This window comes from Pseudopipra pipra, chromosome 15 (genome assembly GCF_036250125.1).
Source record: "Pseudopipra pipra isolate bDixPip1 chromosome 15, bDixPip1.hap1, whole genome shotgun sequence".
NCBI classification, from domain to species: domain Eukaryota; kingdom Metazoa; phylum Chordata; class Aves; order Passeriformes; family Pipridae; genus Pseudopipra; species Pseudopipra pipra.
In genome coordinates, this window is record NC_087563.1 from 9,011,045 (window position 1) to 9,035,021 (window position 23,977).

Genomic DNA, 23,977 nt, shown 5'->3' on the forward strand with positions numbered 1-23,977 from the left:
CAGCACCAGGAAGCTTAAAGGAAAAGCCCTGCCACCTACTCTTGTGCATTTTGTGTTTTGGATTCCCCTGGCTATCCTGACTGCACCCAACCTCTCCTCCTTGTCAGCCCCAGCACCTCCTGAACTGCCCTGGCATCTTTCTGTTCCCATCACTGAGGTACAGTCCCCTCCTCTGGCACCAACTGATGAACAGGGTAAAAAAAAAAGAAGAGTGGGAAGAGCAGGACTTTTCATTCTTTATTTGTCGGAACAATTTGTTCAGTGAGAAGAACAGAGCTCTTACAATGACGATGGTGCTCCAGCTGAGTTCTGCACACACAGGATCCCCACGCAAGCTCTCCACGTGCACTGAGCCTGCCAACCCCCCCACGCTCACAGGGTGTGGGGCTCCCTCCTTGCAGAGAGCTGTTGCTGAGATGGGGGCTTGGCTGTGCGCTGTCCCTAACAGGGGTCACTTCCCATGGGATCAGAGTCACAGAATGGTTTGGCTAGGAAGGGACCTTAAAGATCATTTCATTCCACCCCCTGCCATGGGCAGGGACACCTTCACTAGACCAGGTTGCTTAGATCCCTGCCCAAACTGGCCTTGAACACTTGCAGGGAAGGGGCAGCCACAGCTTCTCTGGGCTACCCGTTCTAGGGCCTCACCACCCTCACAGTAAAGAATTTCTTCCGTATATCTTGGGAAACAGGTGCTCACTGCCAACACTGATTGGCTTTTGGACACATCTCTGTGTCTGCCCCTTCCCTGCACCCCACAAGCTTCTCAATGAGGGAGAGAGAAGCACCACAGTTGCTTGGGAGACTGGGTGTTGCCAGAACTCCTGGCTGCTCCAGTGGTGGGTACATATCCCTGACAAACTCAGCATGGCTGAATTAATGAACAGGCTCGTCATATGCCGAGCCATGGGAAGGACAGGGAGCAGCAGTGATCAGGGAGCCAGAGATGTTCTTGGAAGGGAAAGAAGAGTGCAGGTCAAGTGGCAGAACATAATGAACAGCAGGTATTTGAAGAGCATCACTAGGAATAATGGAATGAAGTTTTCAAGAGAAAATACAGGTGGAAAACTAACAGCAGCTCCTCACTTGGAGCACAGAGCAGTCTCCCAAAGGACAGCACAATAACCCTGGTGTCAGGGCATTTAAAAATAGACCCAGCACACCACCAGTAAGTAATATATGGAACAAGCCTGAAGGGTCAGAGGCAGATGGATTTGTAATACACCTCTTCTGTCTCCAATGATCAGCAATGAGCAGGTCACTGCTTTTGGGCCATGCTGGCAAATGATCAGAGCAAGTGCATCCATTCCACTTGCTGCAACCTGCTCTTGCACATCAGGGGATTTGTGAGAAAAAGAACTACATGCATGTCTCTAACCTGAAAACTAATCCCACGGATAGTGTTTCCAGTACATAATAAGTGACTAGAACCAGCCAAGAATCTTAGGAGGAACAGGTTTTGTTGGGAAATATTTCCAGTCAGCAGCCACACAGGTTTGGACAAAGCCTTGCTGGGGCGTCTCAGAGGGAAGGGTATGGGAGAAGCCAGGCTTTCCTGGAGCAGCTGGGAGATGCACCAAGGGATGTCAGTGTATCCTGGTCCCTCCTGAGCGTGGGAGCTGTGGGAGAGTAGCAGGGCACTGGACAGCCGCCCTCTCCCAGAGAAATTTTTCCCCTCTGTGGTGGGACAGACAGACTTTCCATAAAATGGGATATCTGACCATGAGTGGATGCTGCTGGTGTGCCAGTTTTTAGGCAAAAGGGGTAGAAGGGTAGGAACAGCCAAGGCTGAGCATGAACCACTACAGCACAGCTACAGCCCTGCCTCGAGAGGCTGGTCTCAAACTGGCTGTGTCAAATGGGTCTGTGATGGATGTCTAGAGCAGAAAAAGCTGCCAGGTTAATACCTAGTTTAATAACCTCAGTGAACACACTGGTGAAAACTTGCCTGGCTGGGGATATGTCCTCCTGCAAGTGTAGAAACTGTAAGTTTGCTTCAGGGAGTGCTGGGAGGGCACAACCTGGGTGAGCAACTCGCACAATGTCCTGCACAAGCACAGATGCATGGAGGACATTTGGCTACAGGAACATTCCCAAGCTTATGCAGGCTGCAGCTGTCCTGCTGTCCTTCCCAACAAAGCTCTACCCAGCTTGTCCTTAGTTCTTGACAGAGCAAAATTGCACCCTAGGGAGACTGGGGTTTCACTGCAGCCTTTTCCTCCTGCCTTGTATGCTCCCTCTGTAGGCATGTCCACATCATAGAATCATAGAATGGACACCTTCTGCTACACCAGGTTGTTCAGAGCTCCATCCAACCTTGCCTTGAACACCTCCAGGGGATGAGGCATCTTGTTCAAGGTTTATCATAGAATCACAGAATGGTTTGGGTTTGAAGGGACCTTAAAGATCATCTAGTCCAACCTCTCCACCATGGACAAGGACAGCTTCCACTAGAAGGTTACTCCTGGAAGGTGTCCCTCTCTCCTGCCCCTCTTCCCAGTCTCCTTGCACAGACACACCACAGGCCCCCTCCCTCCATCCTCTCTTGGCTGAGGGTGTTTGTGGGGAGGTGGCTCATTTAGCAGCTTCACATCAAGCAGCAAGAAAATAAATAAATAAATACAATTGCACATGAGGGAAGAGGTTTGCAGCTGGAAGCCCAGGAGAGAAGGTCTGAGATGGGGCTCCCGGCACAGTTTGGTACCAGCATGTTTTGCCCAGGCCTCTGGGAGCAGCTCAGTGACCAGACATCTGCAGCTGCCCAGCTGGGCATGACAGTCCACAGCTGGGGCACCACCTGCAAGTCAAAGGTGCACATTTTCCTATGGTTTTTAATCAGTTTTTCCTACTGTTTTCTGCCTGAGATCCGTCACTCCCTCCACATCTGTGTCTTTCACTGCTTAATGAGTTTTTCCCAATCCAAGAAGCAGGAGCTGAGCATGCAGCCTGTCCATATGCTCCTTCCCACAGCTGCAGGAGAGGGACAGATGCTCTATGATGTTTTGAGGCTCAGGTGTTACAACTTGGCTCCCAAGGGTGGCTGGTCATGCTAGAATGTGACTGCTTGTAAGTGAAACAACTGTCAGGTTCCAGCCTTTCTCCTGTCTGAAGTCCAGGCATGACAGTTGCACATTTGTTGGCACAAGGAGCAAACAAAGGCCACATTGCATCTGCACTGGGCAGGATTTGCCCTGTGCCAATCCTTCTGCTTGTTTGTGAGAGTCTGGGCCCCACATGATGTATATGGGCCTACAGAGAAGAAGAAGTAGACAGAGAAGACACCAGAAGGAGAAACAAGCACAGAGTAAGTCAAAGCAATCTTCCACACTTCTTCTCTCTTGGTCTTGGACAGATTCCTGTTTCATCTGGATCCCCGACCAGCACACGAACAGGCATCCTGCTGGTCTCCTGATCTGACCATAAGGCAGTGACCTTGCTGTGCCTCTTCCAAATCAGACACTGGAGCTGACCACGTGGTCCGGGTACTCCCCTTTTGAAAGTGCTTTCCAAGGTTGCTGTGCGCAGGAAACCTCTCTACCTTTTATCATGATTTAGACATCCCTCTCCTTCAGTTCACAGGGCTCCTGTAGCCTCTTTCCAGAGCTGGTTCCACAAGCAGTGACTCCTGCAAAGTGCCTCTCATAGTGCCAGTCCCCCGGTGGTGTCCTCCAAGGCCAGCAGAGCCTTTCCTGGTCCCCTGGTTATCTTTCACCAGCTTCTTCTTCAGGTGATGCACGATGGGCTATGGGTTAGGATGAAGACATTTGCCAATGCAATCACTTCCCACAGCATCCCCAGGCTCAGGGAAGCAAGGCTGTGCTCCCACTCAATCTCTTCAGAGCCCTCATGAGCTCAGGATGGTGAGGAAGAGAGGTTGGTCCATTCAACTCTTGACCATTCCTGGACACCCAGGGATCTCTGTGGGATAGAGAAGAAAGAAAAAAAACATTAGTTTAGCACAGAAGAGCTTGGGGTTTAAACACTTTCATGGATAAGGCAGCCACAGCTTCTCTGGGCAACCTGTGCCAGGGCCTCATCACCCTCACACTAAAGATAAATAGATACATCTCTACAAACAGGTCAGCTGCCCAGGAGATGAGAACACATTTCTCTCTGCTTTTAATATCAGTGAATCTACAAAAGGGAAAAAAATGGGCTTTTTCTTGATTGTGGAGATACTCAAATGACAGACTTGTCAGATGGGAAAATGGGAAATTAATCATGAGGTAAAGAAAGGAACAAGTACAGAATATGCCTGTGTTTTTAATTTTTGAAAGTGATATTTTTTAATAAGTACATGTAAAAGATTATCATCTGTGCATGTGAGAAGAAAGCAAGTTTAAAGCCAGAATGGATCTGCACAAAGGAAAAAAACATATCTGTTCTTTGGGAACACAATGCCTCTCTCAGAAAAATTCTTGGTATCTAAAATGAAGTTATATTTCTTGTGCAAATAGAAGATGAAGTTCCAACATGACAGAGATAATTCACAACAGTGTTAGGTGCCAGCATCTCTTTAAAAGGACTACTCACACTCCATCTGCCTTGCAAAGTATATCCTTCCTTCCTTCCTTCCTTCCATCCATCCATCCTTTTCCAAACATTCACAACCCCAGTCTGTACCTCACCTTACTGGCAAGGATTGTACTCTGCACAAAAGGAAGAAAGTCTTTCACCTTTTGTGTTTTCTCCTCCTAAAAACAGCCCCCATGGACTGCAATTAGCTCTGCAGGTGCAGCCTGTGCAGGGAAGTGTGGGCTGGGGCTGACAAGTGTTAAATACCAGGTTGAGGAGAAACTGATTTGCTAAATCAACTGGATTTAGATGATTTGAACATGTCAATCACTGCTGTTTAGTTTTCTACATGGGGCACTGTGGGCTATCAGAACCTAAAGGGATCACAACTCTATCACAGAAACATGGAATGTTTTAAGATCATCTCATTCCAACCCCTACTATGGGCAGGGATGACTCCCACTAGACCAAATTGCTCCAAGCCCTATCCAACCTGGCCTTGAACACTTTCAGTGAAGGGGCAGCCACAGCTTCTCTGGGCAACCTCTGTCAGTGCCTCACCAGCCTCACAGTAAATAATTTCTTCCTAATATCCAGTCTAACCCTACTCTCTTACAGCCTGAAGCCATTCCACCTTGTCCTGTCACTACAATTCTTTATGACAACTGTTACCCAAAAGTCTTTCAGCTCATGATCTATTTAGAATATTGCTGAGTTTTCCTTTGTGAAATAATACCAGCTCTACCATTCCAGAGGCAACAGCCTCAGCCCCACATTCATGCAGCACAGGACCAAGGACCAGCAGTTTAACCAGGGTGGAAAGCTCTCCCCAAATATGAAGGACAGATGATGAAATCAAGTGTCTTTCTGCAGTGTGGTATGCTAAGCATGCTGGAGTTTTTCCAGAACAAATCTGGAAACTCAGAGTGAAGCTTCTCTGCCCTTTTTCATCAGCTTGAAGCCAGAGAGCTCTTCTTCAACAATCCTACAGATGGAGCTTGTAAGCTTGCAAGAAAACAAGAACCATGCCATGAGCTCCCAGGGCAAAGCCACTTGCAAAGTTCGAAAGAGAAGGAAGAGGAATACTCTAAAATAATTGCATGTTTGCATTCAGGAAGTAGAGCCACAAAGCACAGCAAGATTATGTTTCCAACTCTGCATCCCTCAGCCACTGTGGTTTAATTGCTGCCTTTCATAACTGGAAAGAGTTTTGCTCTTTAGAGTGGTGCTGCTAAGAAACCCCATCCTTCACAGGCCAGTCCCCAAGAGCCTGGTTTAGTTCTTCCCAGGAATACAAAGGAAGCCAATGCTTCTTGATGTCTCATGACAAGGTTATTATAATAGTGACTGTCTGGTGTTCCAAATCCAAGGCACACACAGTTTGATAGGAGACAAAGTCCAATGTCCTCTTCCTGTTGCCCCATTGGATGAGCTTCACATTCAGACTCTGGTTTCCATGACAATAATCACAGTTTTGTTTCACTTCTGGCAAACTCCACCACTCCCTACCAGTGAAGGCATCAGTCAAGTTGTCCACCTCTAGTGAGAACAAAATGGGTGGTAAAACTGGAGCTGTGCTCTGTTAGCTTTCACTCCATCTCCATGGGGCCACCTTCTGAGTGTGGGACAGGGAGGTCCTGTCAATGGGGTCACAGAATCAGGCTGGGCTCCTGAAACCCGTGTCCTGCTCTGTGGCAGCCCCAGGTTACCTGTGGTTCACACGGACCTTGTTTCAATCTGCTGCTTTAAAGCAGCATGACTGCACTTCACTGTGGGCAAACAAAGCCACTGAGAGCAAATGTGTGCTATTAAAAAAGTCACTTATGAACAATTAAGAGATTGGCCAGATGCCAACAGAAGGGGGTGTAAATCAGCTTGTCTCCAGTGGCATTCGTGGAACAAGGCTGGTGGACTTTGGGGTGACAACTGGGCTCTCTAACTTCTATAGAGCAGCCACCAGAAATCCAGGCACTCTTTGCCAAAGTCTCTTTAAGCAGCAAGGTTGTTTGGGAAGCCCTACAGCTTCAAGAAGAAATATCTAGTTTGTGTCTCCTTCTGCTTAAACCCACAGTCTGAAAGGTGAAGCCACTGCAGAGAGAGGGACTGGCATCTCTTTTATAGACTCACTTCTAACCATTAGAAACAAAGTGTAGGAAAATCTAGAGAAATAAGTGAGTAAGGATTAACACCCTGAATGCTGCCAGCACAGGGTGCCTACAACTCTTTGTGTCCTCTTGGAGGAGAAAAGTGCAGCCAGCATTCCCACCCTTACAGACCAGCTCTTGGCACCAGTTGCAAGGGCAGTTCCTCCACACACATGCCCCTCTGCCTTCAGCTGGGACCAGCAGTTCCTCCATGAACTTCTGCCTGGTTTTCATCAAGATATGAGGGTACTGCTGCCTTGCTCTCCATCATCACAACACAAGCCAAATGGTTGGATTCATCCCTGTATGACACTCCTGGAATGGTGTCAGACAGTGGGGCTAATCACTTTACACAGGAGCATTGTTTTATCCTTTCTTTTCATTAATGACCTATTACATGGAGCTCTTTGAGGCCCAAACTGTGGTGAAGTTACGACTCATTTTCATCAATTTAATGCCAGCAAAATCCATGGAACTGATCTCTGTTGTCATCACTGTACCCCAGAGCAAATTCTGGCCTGCTGTTCAGTAACACCGTGCTAGAACATGCTGAGCCCAAGTTCTTTTGCTCTTATCCTGGTGTAAATCAGCCACATTCTGAAGTCAAGGAGCCTAACTCTCCTTTACACTGCCATCAGCTGACGTCAGCGGAGCAATTTCAGATTTATGCTCGTGTCATTGAGAAAGGATTTAGACCTAATTAATTTATGCTACAGTAAAACTGATGTGCAGGGGGAACAGGGTTTGCAGCACACAGCCCTGTCCAGGCACTGATGGAAGACAGGGCCAGCTACCCAAATAGCGGCATAATCTGAAGAATCCTTATTTATGGTCTCCGAATGTGTGCGCGCACGTAGGAAAGAGGTTTGGAAGATGGCAATTAAAATAAACAGCAGATCACTTCTCCTAAACATCTGCCTTGTAAAAGCAAAAAATCAGATGTTGCCGTGGAATGCAGGCTGTTTGCTGCTCCAAGTGACACGAAGAGAGCACAGCTTGCTTGACCTCTTCCAACATTTCCTCTGCCTTGAGATCTGAATTCCTCAGGGTTCACAAGTGAAAGCATAATATTCAAAACAGAAGTTGGCTGAAGAAACCTTGCAGCCTCTGTTCTTGACCTGTGCCTGTTCACCTGTGGGAATTTCAGATTTGCTCACCAGAGAAGCACAACGGGACGGATGGACCACCCGCATCCCACAGGGTCAGGCCACATGCTTCCATCTTGTTAACTACTTACCCAGCAGGATATCACTAATTTACATTCCCTTCTTTTGTTTCATTACAGCCTTAGAAGATGTGGAAGTCTGATGATGAAATCGTTTTTGGTCATTACTCACAAGATATCCCAGGCTCAAGGACAGCTACTCTGAAGGGTGAAGATCCGATGAGAAAGTAAAAATGACCTTTTCAGTCAATGGGAATGGACTAGTGCCCACATAGTCACAGTGGGAGTTTGAAATGCCTCCCATGGGGCATTTCCCAAGACGTCAAGAAAAGGATGAAGAGGGAATAAATTCCCACCCTGACCCTAGTCTGTAGATCAGCAGTAGATTGTCTTAGTGCTTTGCTAAGTGGTTTTGCAAATCAGGAACTTGAGTGATAGGAGAAGGGAGAGTGAACTCAAACTGAAAGACAGTAGGTTTTGATTGGATATTAGGAAGAAATTCTCTCCTGTGAGGGTGGTGAGGCCCTGGCACAGGTTGCCCAGAGAAGCTGTGGCTGCCCCATCCCTGGAAGTGTTCAATGCCAGGTTGGATGTGGCTTGGAAAAAACTGGTCTAGTGGAAGGTGTCCCTGCCTACAGGAGGGAGTTGGAAATAGATGATCTGTAAGGTCTGTTCCAACCCAAACCATTCTGTTATTCTGTGATTCCCTAAATCTTAGATTTGTTTCACTCCATTTGAAATGTACACTGTGGAAATCTCCATTGAGAGCTGGATTTCCAGAGCAATGGAGCCCAGTCCTCAGACCAATGTAGGTGCCTGCAAGGCAGCTGAGTAGCTCTTCCCTAAGCATCCATCAGATTCAGGGTGGAATGAGGCAGAGGAAGATGGAATTTCACTCTATAGTCCTCCAGTACTCCAGAAAACAGAACAGTCTGTCAGCTTTGCAATGCACAGTCTCTGCATCTAAACAGGTCTCACAACCTAGTCAAGACTGGCACAGATTGTCTACAGACTCTCCCCTCTTTCCTTTCCTGTCTCTTTAATCTCTCCTTGGAAACTCTTGCTATTTTATCATGTGTCAGCAACCTGTCATCTGCCATTTGCCAACAATTCCTCCTATAACCTTTAAACAGCATATGTTAAAAGTGCAGGGTGTGAAAAGAATCCTAGGGCACAGCAAGAGGAAATGAAGCATCAGTTGCTTCTTCACAGATCAAGGTAAAAGAAGAACCTGTTAATGCATGATAAGAAGCCAAAGTGTAACATAAGGGCACATGGAACCCCAGCGGGTACCAATCCCAGACTTAGGCTTATTTATGATCACATTTACTTAAGAGAGGAAAAAAATTCCATCTCATCCCTTTCAGTTTGCAGGAACCCAAACCTGTGTTTTAGAGCATCTCTGTACTTGTCTCTCTGATGTGATGTTCCAAGTGACACATGGTGATGCCCCTTATTTTATTACAGGGCTCTGACACAGCATCTTTCCTCCACAGAGTTCATCCACGACTCCTAGGTCACAGCCTCAGGAATGGCTGGAAGTGCCTCTGGACACTTTATAATCTATCCATCAGATCAGAGTTAGCATTTCTTCCCTGCCATTCTCCCCTGCACCAGTTTGTCCTCCTTCCCCATGAGCTCTCCCATGGGAGAGGATCCAGCAGCCAGTGCCACAAAGCCAAACTTGGACACAACTTTCCAGTTAGTGTCAGTTCTTAGCACGTGCCCAGCTTGCTCCCCACCACGCAAGCACTAAATTAACTCAACTTCTCCACTTGTTGGATCTGGTATCAAACCCATCTGAAGACCCAAGTTCTCTGTGTCCTTTATGACCACTCAAAGAACACAGATCTCCCAAGATTAGGGTATTCCTCAACTCTGCCAGGCTCTTGGCGAAGATCACTGGCTCCTACATTGGTGCAGATGTCAGTTCCATTGCTGAATCCCAAACCTGGATCTTCACTTACTTTGCTAAGAAATAATGTCCTCATCAAATTCTAGGTTTGAAGGACTACTTTTTTTTTTTCCTGGCAGAGGCTCACCAAAGTAACTCTGGAAAGCAGCCAGAATGTGAACAGCTGCAAAGCAACAGGCTATGTTATCCTATTTCTCTTGCCCCAGCTTTTCTAAGGGATTGTTTGTTTATTTTGTTGAATTTTGGGGAGGTGGGAAGGACACTGTTCACTTTGGGGTTTTTTCAATCATTGAACAGATTGAACATTGTTCCCAACAGAGCAACAGCTCTCTTTGAAACTATTAAGACTGTAAAATCCTGCAATCTCCAGCAGGAGCTCTTGATTGTTGGAGTATTGGGAGACTTGTGAAATGCTTTTCTGGGGTTTTATGTTTGGGGTTTTTTTGGAAAATAGTGATTTTCCTCACTGTGTTTTCCTGTCAATAGTGCAATGCATTAGGTCATGTGCTGCTATTACACACTCAACTCTTTGGAGTTGATAGAATTCGCTCAAATGTAGCAACTGTGAATATCAGGGCAAGTGGGAGGACTGTAGGAAGGGAAGATACTTTCTGAAGCCTTAATGGAAGACAGTTACTTTGAAGCAAATTTAAGGGCCACTATGACAGAGATTATGCCCAGGTACCTTCCCTGCCCTGCTTTTAGATGCAAATTCTCATATGAAAATAGCAAACAATGGTCCTTTGGATGAGGAAGGGCCAGGGATCTGACAGAATTGGAATATCAGCAGGTGCCTGTGAATGCCTGGAGGGGATTCACACTAAAAGGCTCCCACATTTCAAGAAAGAAATATTTGTGGACATTTGGCTTCAAGCAAGGAAAATCCTTCCCCAGAGTTAGCACCATCACGTGTGGAATTCAGGTCTGAACTCTGATTTCCTACAGTTGTTCCAAGAATTTCTTGGACAACTTGTAAATTGATTTTGGGTGGTCTGTTTAATTGTTTTATGCAAAATAACTTGGGGTCAGGGGAAAATGCTAAATGAATTTCTATTTTAGAAAGTCCAATAATGTCACGGGACAGCTGCCTGGTAACACAGTGAGAGCTCAGCCAGGGTTTTGTTTCCTACCACAAAAAGCAGGGACATCCTGTGGCATGGGGAGATGCCTACATGAGAGGATCCCTCTCAGCTCAGTTGAGGGACTCCATGAGCTGGCAGCAGCCACCACAACAGTCCAGTGAGAAATTGTTCTTAAAGGTCTGATTTGAAAGACCCAACACAGAAAATTTGGAGTAAAGCTGTCAAGGCTTAACAGAAACCATCATGAAGCCATCACAGAGTCCCTCAAAGCCATATGTCACATCACAGGGTCCCTCAAGGCTATGTCCATGCTCTACTGGTGCAAGGATCCCACAGGTAACAAGCAAAAGCAAATCTACTCCTTTTCCCTGTAAATGCCTTCCTTTTTACTGAATAAAGTGGGAAGAATGAGCTTTTCTCATGCCCAGCATATCATTGCTAGTAAAGAGGAACTGAGCCAGAGTCAGAGATCCAATACAAAACCAGTGATCCAGCTGGAGATAAGGGAATGGGGAAGAAATCTGGAGAATACAGATCTCTGCTTCCAGTTCACTGGCATGCATCCAAACCAGCTGTCCCGTGGCTGACCAGAGCACAGAATCTCTCTTTTTAGAGGAATATGGTGCATTTCCTACATTCATACACCCATAACTGGCAGTCACAGCTCCCCACACTGTTCTAACCTAAATTCTGCCTACTGAACTGAGCACTTCCAGCATGGCTGTCACCTTAAACAAGGGACAGGGACACAGGTTGAATTTGGACCAGGAGAAACCAAGCACTGTCATTCCTCCCTTTGGAAACACAGAGACTTAACATCCCTGTTTGTGCTTTGCTGTGAGCTTTTGTGATGCTGCTGTGGTTCCCTTGAGACTCTTCCTTGGAGGAAGAGGCAGCAAGAGTGCAGAGAACACCCTCACTCCATCTCTCACATGCAGCTCTGTGGCTGCCTCTCCTCACAGGCAATATTCCCATGCAAGGCTCCAGTGAGGATGATCTCTGATCCCAAGGGCACCAGTGCAACTGCACTGGATGTGGGAAATGGCTTGTGACTGAGTCCCTTATCCTCAGGCAGCCTAACAACCCCACACAGAGCCCAGGGAGGCTGAACAAGCTGCTTCCACCACAGTCACTAATTGCTGTGCCCTGCTGAGCCTGCTCCACACACCCCAAGCCGGTGGCTGCTGGGTTTTCCTTTCCTACTGGAAAGGAACGGAGCCTCTCCAGGGAAGGACACGGGTGGTTTGTGTCCATCCACCTCAGACACTCCTGCTGCCAAGCCCGTCTCTGCACTGCTCTCCTCCTTCCTCTGTTACAGCCAGAGTGACGTGCAGCAGCGCTGGCCCCACGTGGTGCCAGAAAGGATCTGAAGTGAGGCCAGACAGAGGAAATGGCTCCTGTGACCCTCCTTGAGAAGGAAGGAGGTTCTCCTACCATTGTGGTGTGTGGCTGGTGGCTGGCGTTGGAGCGTGGTCCCACTGGTGGCTCGGAGGAAGGAGGAAGGAAAGGCATTGGCCTGTTTACATCAGCACAAAAGCATTTCCCTCATTTTCAAAATGGTGCATTTCATCTGCTGATCTCGAAGCAGTCGGGAAAGAAGCATTGTCTCTCCCACCCAGCAGATAAGGGGTTAGGATCTGATCCAGGGCAATTAGACAGCCAGTACCACTAGTGACATAAATCTGGTTTCCAAATCTCCAGTCCTCAGCCAACTCTGCACAGCTCTAACATCTCCTGATGAACGTGTGAGCTAACACTGGTGAACAAGAATTGAAGCAGAAAGAGAAACTGGTGAAATGTTAATGCTCGAGCAGGGTAGGAAATGCTCTCTCTTCTCAGGAGGGGCTAAGGCTCATAAAGGTCTTTTTTAGAGCCTTAAATTCTGACAATGTTTGACCTGTTAAGGTATTGCTGCTGCCACTGGGAAGTAAGAGATACACTGGTGCCCCTTGGGATAGTTGAGGGAAGCTCAAAAACTTGTCACTGCCACAAACGTTAACAGTTCAGAAGGGAGCAGGCAGAGAACAAGGGAAGCAAAGGAAAAAGAGAGAAGAAAGGAAAGCCACAGGTTTCTGAAGTTTTCTTAAGACAGACTTTGGGAGCCCATACAGTTTGCTAATGTTTGGGGAAAGGCAGTTGCTTAAGTGATTCAGCACAAAGGAACCATCTGGAGACTTCGAGTCCTTCCCCTCCGGTGGCAGCAGCAACTGTGACTAGTTACAGAAATAACACAAAAGGAGTATAAACAGCATGGCCATCCCCGTGACAGCCCTTTCTCCACAGCCAGGCTGCACAATGACTGTCCTGCAGGACACACGTGGCTCTGGGGAGGTGGGTGTGGCATTAACCCTTTCTTAGCTGGCAGCATGGCAGGGGGGTTGGGACTAGATGATCTTTAAAGTTCATTCCAATCCCTTAACATCCTGTGATTCTGTGAACACCCCTGCAGACAATCCTAACCTGTATATAGCATAACAAAAAGCAGCTCCCCCCCTTTATAGGGGCTCTCAGCAGAAGTTTCTCACCTCTGCTTTCTAAGACTAAAAGGAGCCTGGAGAATCCTGAGCTGCAATGCCAGTGGCCTCCTCTCAAACAGCCAGAGTGCAATGAGGCATAAGATAAGGTTGTGAATGTAGCAGAGCCATGCAGGGCTGCAGGGCACAGCACTGAGGTCAGACCTGAGGTGGTGTGTCCCCACGTGATGCTGTCTCCCATCTAAGGACAAGAGGAAAATCTTTTGAAGACTGAGCAATGTATTATGCCCCTCAGACGTTCTCTACCCACATGCATGTGGAGTGTCTATCAGCACTCCTTCCCACCCCCTCCTCACAGTACTCCATTTATTAAAAATGAACCTATTTTTCACCTCACACAGAAATAACCTAATAGCAAACACATTCATTTCACACTGTGTATACTGGAGTCACACAAACTACCTGAAGGAGAGTCTAAGTGGCAATTACCCCCACTCATGGTTATATCCATGTATGTCTGGAGGACATTGCTCTTGAGGAGTCCTATGGATCCATCATCCCATTAAATCAGTGACAACTATATTAGCAGTGCATAATTGCAAGGGTCAGGGAGAGAGACAGAGCCTTAGCTGTCCTTGTGCAACACATCACAAACAGTTTCAAAAGCAGCTCAGGAGCTTAAGTCTCATTTCCAAAATTGCCTTGGGTAATCGTTCACTCAGGAGTAGCCGCTACTTGATGAGAGTAAGTCCAATTCTTTTTCCCTCATCCTGCTCACCCACATCAAAGGGTGAGGCACAGTGGTTTGTGCCAAAGATGATAAATACTCCCAGGGTTTACAGGGCCAAACCTGTGTGGAAAACACTCAGCCTCGCCACGGCTGAGTTCACACTACGCTTTGGTTCCCTTCATCAAAGCAAAGTGAAGCCGCCCGAGCAGGGGCTGGCACGCAGCAATGCTGATGGTATCACTGGCAGACACAACACAGCCCTGCAGTGGGCACAGCGTGAAGGCAGGGCCAGGAATCCATGGGTGGAGCAGGCATCACACCTGGGTAAACACAACCCGTTTTCCCAGAGCCCAGCTTCGAGCTGGTTACTGCACCACGGGCAGCTCAGCCCTCAGGGGCTTTTCTGCTTCACTCTCTGGCAAGCACCTTCTTCAGTGAGTGAGCAAATGGTTGGCATCTGCCATGGAGGTATAAAAAGATTTCCCTGCGGGGTGGAGCTCGATATGTTGATGATCTCATGGTTTCAGTCACAGTGACCTGCTGCACTTGATGGATGCATCCCTTCCTCCAGTGTCCCTGCCCTTGCCCTCCGTCAGCAGCAGCTACTTTTGCCTTCAGCTGAGTTTTCAGCCAAGGAGGCTGGAATCACCTTGCCCACCCTTTCCAGGGCAAATCTCAGTTGCACACAACACAACAGCAAACCCTTTCCTCCTGACCTGCTCTGGGCTCAAAGTGAGACAACCCTTGCAGAAGAAAAAGTCCAGGAACTTGCAGAAATGGCAGAGGTAAAATGTTAAAGGGACACAAGGTTCTAATTTCAGTCACTTATTTACTGTAATTTCCCTCCTGTTTAGAAAGATCCAAATCTTACCTAACAGCATCCTGACCTCACTGGGAAGCCCAACTGTAACCTTAAACCCCATTTAAAAATAGGTGGTCCTAAGACTTCTGCAGGAATGAGAGCCCTGGTATTCATGAGGGGTTCAAGTAACTCGTCTGCAGCCCTCTGATGGTTTGATATGGAAGGCTTTCAGGTGTATTATATTTTAAATCAGTTGCATTGTTAAGACAGCACTGAAATCTGAAGGACTTGAACTTCTTATAGAGAGTGACCAGCAGCTATGGGACATTGTCTGATTCCTCCACATTTGGCCCTGTCATACAAGGGCTCACTACAATGACAGGAGGACAGAGTAGGGCTCAGTATCACAGAAGTTTCCAGCTGCCAGCTAAAATGGCCAATAAAGAACCTCTGATGTGCAGTTAAAGAGTGCTTTCTGAGACACAGAAATCCATCCAGAGGGGTGTGGAAATTATAACTGAACTTCTCATAAATTACTGGAAGTCAAACGTTAACAATTTCCATGTAAGGAAGATGAAAGGCGGAGCGGGTGGAATGCATACATATATTCAGCTCCATTATTCTCGCCTCAAAAAACCAGTCCAGCAGCCCCTTAATCACTCAGCAGCTCATCTCTAAGTTGTCTCTATTATTAACAACAAAGTGCTTGTTATTTCCACGGCCATCCTTTGAAGAAGTCAGGGATGGGGCTGAGGATGCCTGTGGTGAGAAACGCAGCACAGCACAGACACGGGGTGAGCAGTGCGGGCAAGGCCGCGGCGTGCCAGCTCAGGAGGAGTGATCAGAACAGAGCAGCTGTGAGCCAAGGGGCAAAACAGGGATGAAGGAGATGGTGAGACTCTTCTATCCAGGGAAAGGGTGAGCATCTTGTAATTCTGCAAATGGCAAACACAGCCTGAAAAACTTTAAGGCAACTTCTGAGCAGGATATACCCATCCCTACGTTTGCACTGCAGCAGAGAAATCTTTCACAAATGCACATGACCTAACAGGTCTAGTTTCTCTTAGTAATTTTAACAAACAGTAATTGGAACTCCTGGCTGAAACCACAGGGGATTTCCTCATGCAGAGCTACAGCATGGACCTGGCTCTGCTGTTGCTATAGTTAGCATGTGTACATAAAAGTACCATTATCATCCTTCGACTTCTCTGGCCCAATTTGCACTGATATTCATGATGAAATTGCCTCCTTAGCCTGGCTTCTCATATCACTCCACCGAGACATGAGGTATCTGTGGGTGAATCACACAAGATGGGAAGGGGAAGGAAGAAAGTTCTTCAAACTCAACCTTTTTTATCAGCAGCTGAAGGAAAGGAAATTAACGGGTACTTAGGTTAATGAAAATGGGAAGCTTACAGGGAGGCAGTCACTTTTAGAACAGTCAGGATTACTCAAAGCTAACAAATATAATACAAAATGGCTTTTTACTACTACTAGGTAAGGTTGTCCTTTTGGTGCAAAGGGTTGCATCTTATCCTTCAGTGGTCTAGCCCTGGTGTCTCATCTCCTCTGTGATGAGGCTGAATGATAGTTGTCTTACAGCCATCCTCACAGCTCTGGCAAAGTAATAAAAGGGTTTCATCGTTAGGTGAATCTGCATCAGGCAGAGTTCAGATTCCTGCTGCGGAAGCCAAGAAAGGACAATATCTGGTAGTTGTGAAGCATCTTCTCTCCAAATTCCTGGACACAGAGTGCAGGGACACTGCCCTTCCAGGCACCATGTGCCTGGCAGGCTCCATGTCACAGGCGGCACCGAGATGTGAGATGAGTCACCTCAGTGGAGCGCAGACTCAGCGCTCCGTTTCTAATCTGGGCCCTGCATCGTAGATGTTTGTCACTGCAGCACAGGGTGATATCTTCACGCTGTATTTCTTTCTTCCTGCAACTCAACGAGCACCTCATAATAAAGCCTTTGTGCTTCAGAGAGGATTGAGGTCTCCAGGAATTACTTACAAAGCCTGAATGAACATTTCAGGCTGTACCAAGTCCCATGTGTTTCTGTAACAGCACAATCTCTACCCAGGGACTACAGACCCAGGCTGCTGCTTTTCAGGGATGGCTATGAACACTGGTGACAAGGAGTATTTCCATGTTACTGCAAGGGCACCTTTCACAGCAAGACGACTCCTGTCTAGATTTGAACCATGGGTAGTTTTACATCCCTAATGCAGCCAGGGTCCTGCCCAGGTCCCCATCCTGTGGGCTCCCACTTTCCTGCTTTTCTTGGAGCACAGTGCAGCTGCAGGTCACTCTGCATATCCTCTGGGGCTGCTCAGGGCAAAACCACCTCAGCAAAGCAGAACTAACACCAGACACGTACCAGGCACTCATATTCCCACAGGCACTGGAAATAGCACGGCCACAGGCCCACAACCCCGTTCACCACAGGGACAAGTGTGCACGATGGATAGACCAGGAGTAGTGAGCTATGCTGACCTGTCCCTTCCAAACAAACCACAGCTGCTGGCTGGCGTGGCCCACATTGTGGAGACACCCCAAGATTATAAACAAAGAGTAAACTAAGAGCAGCAAAAACTTCTGGGAGCAATGCTGATGCCAAAGCCCAAACAGCATCCCTGGTGTCACCAAGTACCCAACCTCTTCCCATGGCTCTTCTCCAGGGAAAACCCCATCTCCCCTTCAGCTTTTCTAGTTGACAAAGTGGTAATTAGTTGGACTCGAAGATCTTAGAGGTCTTTTCCAACCTAAATGATTCTTTAATTCAGTGATTCTGCACTCACACCTCCTTATCACCAAGGCCATCACCTCTCCAGGGGGACGGCTGTCCTGATTTGTCTCCATACCTGTCAGACACTCACTGCAAAGGCATTCATGCCTCAAGAATGACAGGAACGCCTGCTCCACACCCTCCAAGCTGTGCCTTGGCAGGCAGCAGGGCGGCCTTCGAGAAGGAAGAGAGCTTGCTGCTCATTCCAGAAGTAGTCATCCTCTACACAAAGGGAAGGAACCTGGAGGGGCTCAGAGGAAACCATGAATTATTGCTTTATATAATCTTGTCCTGCGCCAAGGGTTGGGAGGGGATTTCCCAAACGCATTGGCTTGTCTTTGTGGCTTCTGCAAGGAAGAGGAGGAAGAAGATGCTCCAGAAGAGAACCAGGTGGTATGACTCAAATAACCCAGATCCAGAAGGGGCTAAGGGAAAGAAAGGTGGTATATTAAGGTAGACAGTACATTTTTGGAAATGGATACCAGGCTTTTTTCATCTGTTGTCCACTACTGGTTTTCTCTGGGCACCTCTATCTACATGTGAAGGCTCCTAATAGAATACACATTTAAAAATGCCTTTTTAAGCCACCTCCTAATTCTTTCAGCCCTCATGGGCATCGGAAGTTAGGAACACCAGCTAATGCCAGCCAGAGAACAAGCAGGCACTATGCAAGCATGTCTGTCCCAGTTTCCATATCTTGGCACTGCTCTCCCCAGCTGCAGCTTTTATTCAAGAAACAATAAATTTGGCAAAGGCTCTGCTTGGCCATTTGATCTGTGGCACTTTGAGGGAGACTCACAAGCGCTGGGTCCCATTCATAGGAGCTCTGTCTTTAACAAATGTCACGTTTGTTCCCCTAACTCCTCTGGATTCTACTGGGAAACTCTAATTGCCCTGTGTGCTGGTGTGGCACAGCCCTCCCCAGCCCCCCAGCCTGCCCAGTGAAACCCTTCTTCTTCCCTCCATCACTCCCCAGCCAAGGTGCTTTGCTGGCAACTGCCCCAACCCCGCTCCAGTTGCAGTTAAAATAAGAGTGAGGTCCCAAATTTATCTGCAGCTATTTGTCTTATACAGTCATCTCCCTCTTTCTCCATCACACACCCCCACACCAGCGCTTTAGCAGGGTTGGATGACCCAAGGTCAGCTTTAGGCCAACTCATTACTGTCATTGCATTTACACTGACTGGAAGGGGAAACAGGAGAGAGAAATGTTGGAATCAAGGCTGTAATATCAGTACAGAGAAGGGATATCTCCATCCAAAACTAAGGCACAGGACAGTCTGATCCTGTGGGTGATGTTGGAGTGAACAGCTCAGCAGCAGGGACATCTCAGAATGTTTTCATTTGGTTGGAGTTGCTTTTTCCCTGCTTTTCCCAGAACTGGAACCCTACTGCAGGAGGTCACATGGCACAAGGCAGAGGAGACCGTTATTAAAAATAAGAAAACATTCACCTTCCTTCTCTCGGAGTGTAAATTAGGCTGGCCACTTGTCTTGGACAGCCTTCTTGACACTGGGAACAAACTGTGCCTGCATTGCCTCTCTAATGGCCATCCCTGCTCACCCACGGGTCCCCAGCAATTCTGTGTCACCAAGAGACTGTCCTGCCCACTCTCCCTGTGTTCTGCCACATTCCCCTGCCACATCTGCTGCATCAATCTCACACTGCCTGAGAGCAGACAAGGGAAGTACTAATGTAGGAGGGAAGAAGCACCACTGGGGCTGCCTGCACGGAAATGCAGATCCTACTTCCATGGCATTTTCCAGCCCATTTGTACCTTCTCCCTCCTTTTCCATGGAATCCAGCCTCTTGCTGTCCAACCTGAGTTTCCTGCTGATGCTTGACTCATTGTCCCTCTTAGGACCAATTTTTCATCTCCAATCATTTCATCTTTTTACACTCTTCTTAGGCATATAGCCTCTCTTATTTCCTTAGAGTCCTTCTCTTTCCATCACTGGTGTTTGCTGTATTTATGACTTTAATGGCAGAGCTGACAGGAGCCTCCTTAGGCCGTCAGTAAGCTGCAGTTGTTCAAACCTATGCTAAAAGAGTTGGCCCTGTCCAGTTTTATCATTATGTTTTCCCTCCTGAATTTTGAGTGTTAAAGAGGATTCTTAGGCAGAGAAAGAAAACATCCGTGAATTCACTCTGACTTTGCTACAAGCCTTTGGCTTTGCAAATCATATCAGAAAGGAAAATCCCCAAAGCTCTGTCCTGTAGCTGTAGCAATCTGAAATCCTACCCTGCAGCCAGATAAGTGAATCCAAGCGTGGTTTTCAGCAGTGGTTTGCCCCTGGAATGGAGGGTTGGGGCCAGCCCAGCCTGAGGCCAAGCCCGAGCAAATCCAATGCCAGGCCCCATCCTGGGTCTCTCTAAGATGCAGGGGGGCTTTGCAGACTGATAGGGATCACTTATCATGCCCCAGGCCACCAATTCTCCAGAGCCCCATGCTTCACTTCAAACCAACAATCCTTTCCCTTCTCCCCTGTCTCTCCTGGCCAACATCCACAAGTCATGCCTAGAAACCACAGCTTCACCCCCAGGCCCCTCCTGCTGCCACTGGCTCTGCCTTGGAGGCTCATCACACACAGCTCTGCACCCTGACCTTTCCTTTCTGGGAATAGCATGCACTGCTCGCCTCCCATCACTTCCAAGGAAGGGGCAGCCCAGCAGGAGTACCCTGCCCCTCTCCCTGCCTCCTCCTGCCTCTGCCAGCCCAACGTGGCAGCAGCCAATGTGTCATCACCTCCGGCACCAGGGAGAGATGCCGGCAACTGTCCCTTACAGTCTGATAGCAAATGTCAGAGGGAGGGGCTGGGACTGCAGGAGAACAGCCTGTACATCACTCTGCTGCTGGGGATGGGGAGGTGTTCATTCAAGGCTGGATGACTCTCCTGGAGCAGTTTACATGCTATAAATAGGTACCTCGAGGATCCCCTTTTAAGAAGGGTCTTTCTCTGCAGCAGGGAGCCCTGGAGGGACAGGGAACCACATAGTCAGCTTTAAATGAGCTGTACAAAGCATGCTATGCAGTTACTGAGGAATGGCCTTCTTGTTTTGAGTCACAAAATGTCCTTCTGTGATTCTGCTCTCCCTTTATCCTCCCACAGGTCTCACCTCTACAGCACCCCTTTGCCTCAGCTGCTGAGCTGAAGTGATTTTGTCTACAAAGCTGCTGGTGCATCCCTTCTGTGGGTTTGATCCCCATATGGGCCATTCCCTTAAGACTTGGACTCGATGATTCTTGTGAGTCCCTTCCAACTTAGAATATTCTGTCATTCTGATTCTGACTCAACTTCATACCCAGTAGCTCTGCACTAGAGCTGTTCAGCCTGACTCGTCTAAAGAAGTTCCTGTGCTCAGCCTGACTCATGTCAAGGCAGAGTATCACAGTAGTATTTGGGTTACAGAGAGGTCTCACCATCAGTCAAGGCTGATACAGATGTATCTCAGCATCATTCTCTTGCTGCCCACAGTTATAATTACACTTCCTCTCAGAAACCACGAGCAGCAACAGCATCTTATTCTCACGAGATACAGACCTGAGCTGTGACCCTAACAAAGGACTGGAAAGAAACGGTGACAGCCTACACCTGATCCCACCCATTCCCAAGCAGGAGTAGAGATTGTGAAAACATCTGAACAGTGAGAAAAGATTCCCCAGTGAACAGGTACCAACCCAGCTCCCCCACCCTGCTCCCCTGAACAGAGATATTTTGGGGCTCCCACAATCTTTACCATGTGCAGACACACTTCCTTTCTCTACCAAGAGTGTATCGGAAAATCAGCATATCTAGCACTGAGCCATTTGCTTTTGGGGACAGGCAGCAAGAAACTTATCTAGGGCTCTAGTTTCTCTCAGGAGAAACTGCCCTGCATTTCCAGCCATGAGTCCAATACAACAGAACAGGACTTTCAGCCTTTGGAGCAGGGACCCTGTAACCCTGGGGGTATTTTGCACTGCTTTTGAAGTCATCTTCAAGGCTGCCTCACCAATTTGCTGTCTACATGCTGCAGCCCATAGGACCTTCATCCAACAGACACTAAGGAGTGTCATGTCCTGACAGGCGCCATCATGGGAGGCACCATTTAATCTGATTCCAGGGGGCTTGGGAGGCAGGAAGAGCATTATGGCTTTGGGGATGATAAGAAATGTTTTCAGCCGTGTGGTTCTTGCTTCAGCTGCAAAGTATCTAGATGAGGGCAGTTCTCACCCAGGGGTGAACAAGAATTTCCTTCAGCCAGAGAGAAAAAAAAAAAAAAAGATGAAGGAGAGGTTTTTCACACTTGCATACACTTAAGAGGAAAAAAATATTTACATGAGGGAAAAAGGACTTGGCAGGGGTTTCCCAGAGGCCATTTGCTGTTTATGCATTTCTCAGGACTGGGCTGAGGCCACAGAGCTTGGTGGTGGCGCCTGAACCTCCCTGAGCAGCTGAGGGGACTGTCTTTAGGGCTGGGGAGATCCTCTCAATGTTCCTACTGTGCCTCCATATGCAGACAAGTTGTGTCTGTGAGACCACAGGCAGCTCTGACAGTGGCTGCTGTGGTTTCCTAATGTCTTTCCTTTGTCATCCCTGAGGGACCAGAGCCAAGAGAAGCTGTCGGAAGCCTCAGGGTAACATCACATGTGCTGGGAAGCAGGAACTGGGCTCTAAGAATCTCTTAATACCAACAAACCTTTCCAGGATGGGATGAGAAATATTCTCCGATTGGAATGTCCTGTTTTAACAGGGGTGGGGGGGAGCTGGATGGCAGCTGAGGCTCCCACCACAGAGGCTGAAGGTCTGACTGATTCTTTCATCAGGACCCCTGCCGTCAGCAATGGCTTGTACTTATAGCTGTGGCTCTCTATCTCTTGAAGGCACAAAGCCACAAATTATTATAATTTGGGCATCTGCCGTGCTTTGGAATTGCCTAGTGCAATCCCTCCCTGTCCAAGCTGCACAACAGCTCCCTGCTGTTGTTTCTGGAAGGAAGAAGCCTCAAAATGTTCCAGGCACACTGGCCTCTGCTGCCAAGACTTTCACCATGGTCTTAAGTGGCATAAATAATGCAAAATACTTGTCACTGCAACATGCTGGGCTGGGATCCTACTTTACATTACCCATGCTCTTTCTTCACCCTCACCTGAAGCAACAGGAACGTCAGGACAACAGGTAACAGAGAACAGGCCAGGAGACTTTCCCAAAGACACGCTCCCTGAGCTTTTCCAATCCTATCTAGGAGATAAAACAACCTGGGACAGACAGCAGTGTCCTACCACCACACCATGCTTCTGTCACCCCATTCCTGCAGGGCAATTCATTCCATCACCCGCTTCCAGCCCAAGCTCCAAACCAGCCCAGCTGAAGAAGCTGCAGCACAGTGTTTGATGCTGTCAACACTCAGAGGCCCTGTGAGGTGTGAGGTAAGACCTTGCTCAGACAGCCGAGAAGGAGCAGAGCCACCATTCCCTCCTGCTGTGTGCCAGCATGGGGGCTCTGGGGTGGAGCAGAGCAGGGACAGCATTGGGCTCTACAGATCAGTGCCAACTACATTTTGCAGTGTTTCATGTTTCCCATCCCAGCAGTCTCAGCACTGGACATCTGTGTTTCCTCCCAGTTCCAGGGAATGCTGGCACTGGTGACCAGCAACAGAGGATTAAAGCCCCCAGCTGTACTGGTCCATGTTTCTGCAGCAGCATGGGAAGTGCTGCCATGGCAGTGCAGGAGCCATCCAAGACTGCCATTGTTTCCAGTCCAAACAGACAGGAAAGCAGGTGGACTTTTAAAACTCTGTTTGCAGATCCCGGCATAAGATGTGAAAACCAGATAAGCCCTTTTACAGCGAGGTTTTGAGCACCCACAGGTCCTTCACTGTTTCCAGTGCTCAAAGCACTGAATAAATTAACGAAATTCTTGTCCACACTATGTTTGCCTCCCTGCCAGCACCCACATCTTGAGGTGCTGGTTTTCTTTAATGAGCCCTGAATGATTCACTGGAAGAGTCTTGGAGAGTATGGAGGAAATGGAGCCAGCAAAACGGCTTTAAGCAAGGACACTTGACTACAAGCATACCATAATTACTCTTTATTTAAACACAACATCGATAGGACGTGCAATAAATACTCCAAGTTTTAAACATACAGATCTTCATCTATGTATGTATCTAGCACAGCAAAACACCTTTACATTTCCTTGTTTATATACAGATCTATATATTGCTGTATATAGATAATGGAGATATATATACACACATATACATCTATCTATAATGAACTTGTGCAAAAATGACCTTACCAACGACAGTAAACAATTAAATATTTCCCAGTCCACTCTCACTGGCACTGGCAATATTGCACAGAAATTCAATTGTATGCT

The 23,977-nt window shown here is 47.7% G+C and overlaps 1 protein-coding gene across 2 annotated transcripts in view; it reads right to left on the reverse strand.

Annotated features, from left to right (window-relative positions):
* Positions 1 to 224: 224 nt before the first annotated feature.
* Positions 225 to 23,977, reverse strand: part of ADRB2 (adrenoceptor beta 2) — a 31,908-nt gene continuing 8,155 nt past the window's right edge. For both annotated transcript variants that reach the window (XR_010434513.1, XM_064671744.1), the window contains exon 2: positions 225 to 3,918. Coding sequence is in view for 1 of the 2 variants with exons in the window: in XM_064671744.1 (XP_064527814.1) it covers positions 3,884 to 3,918 (35 nt within the window). In the remaining variant the exon portion in view is untranslated. The remainder of the gene's footprint in view (positions 3,919 to 23,977) is intronic.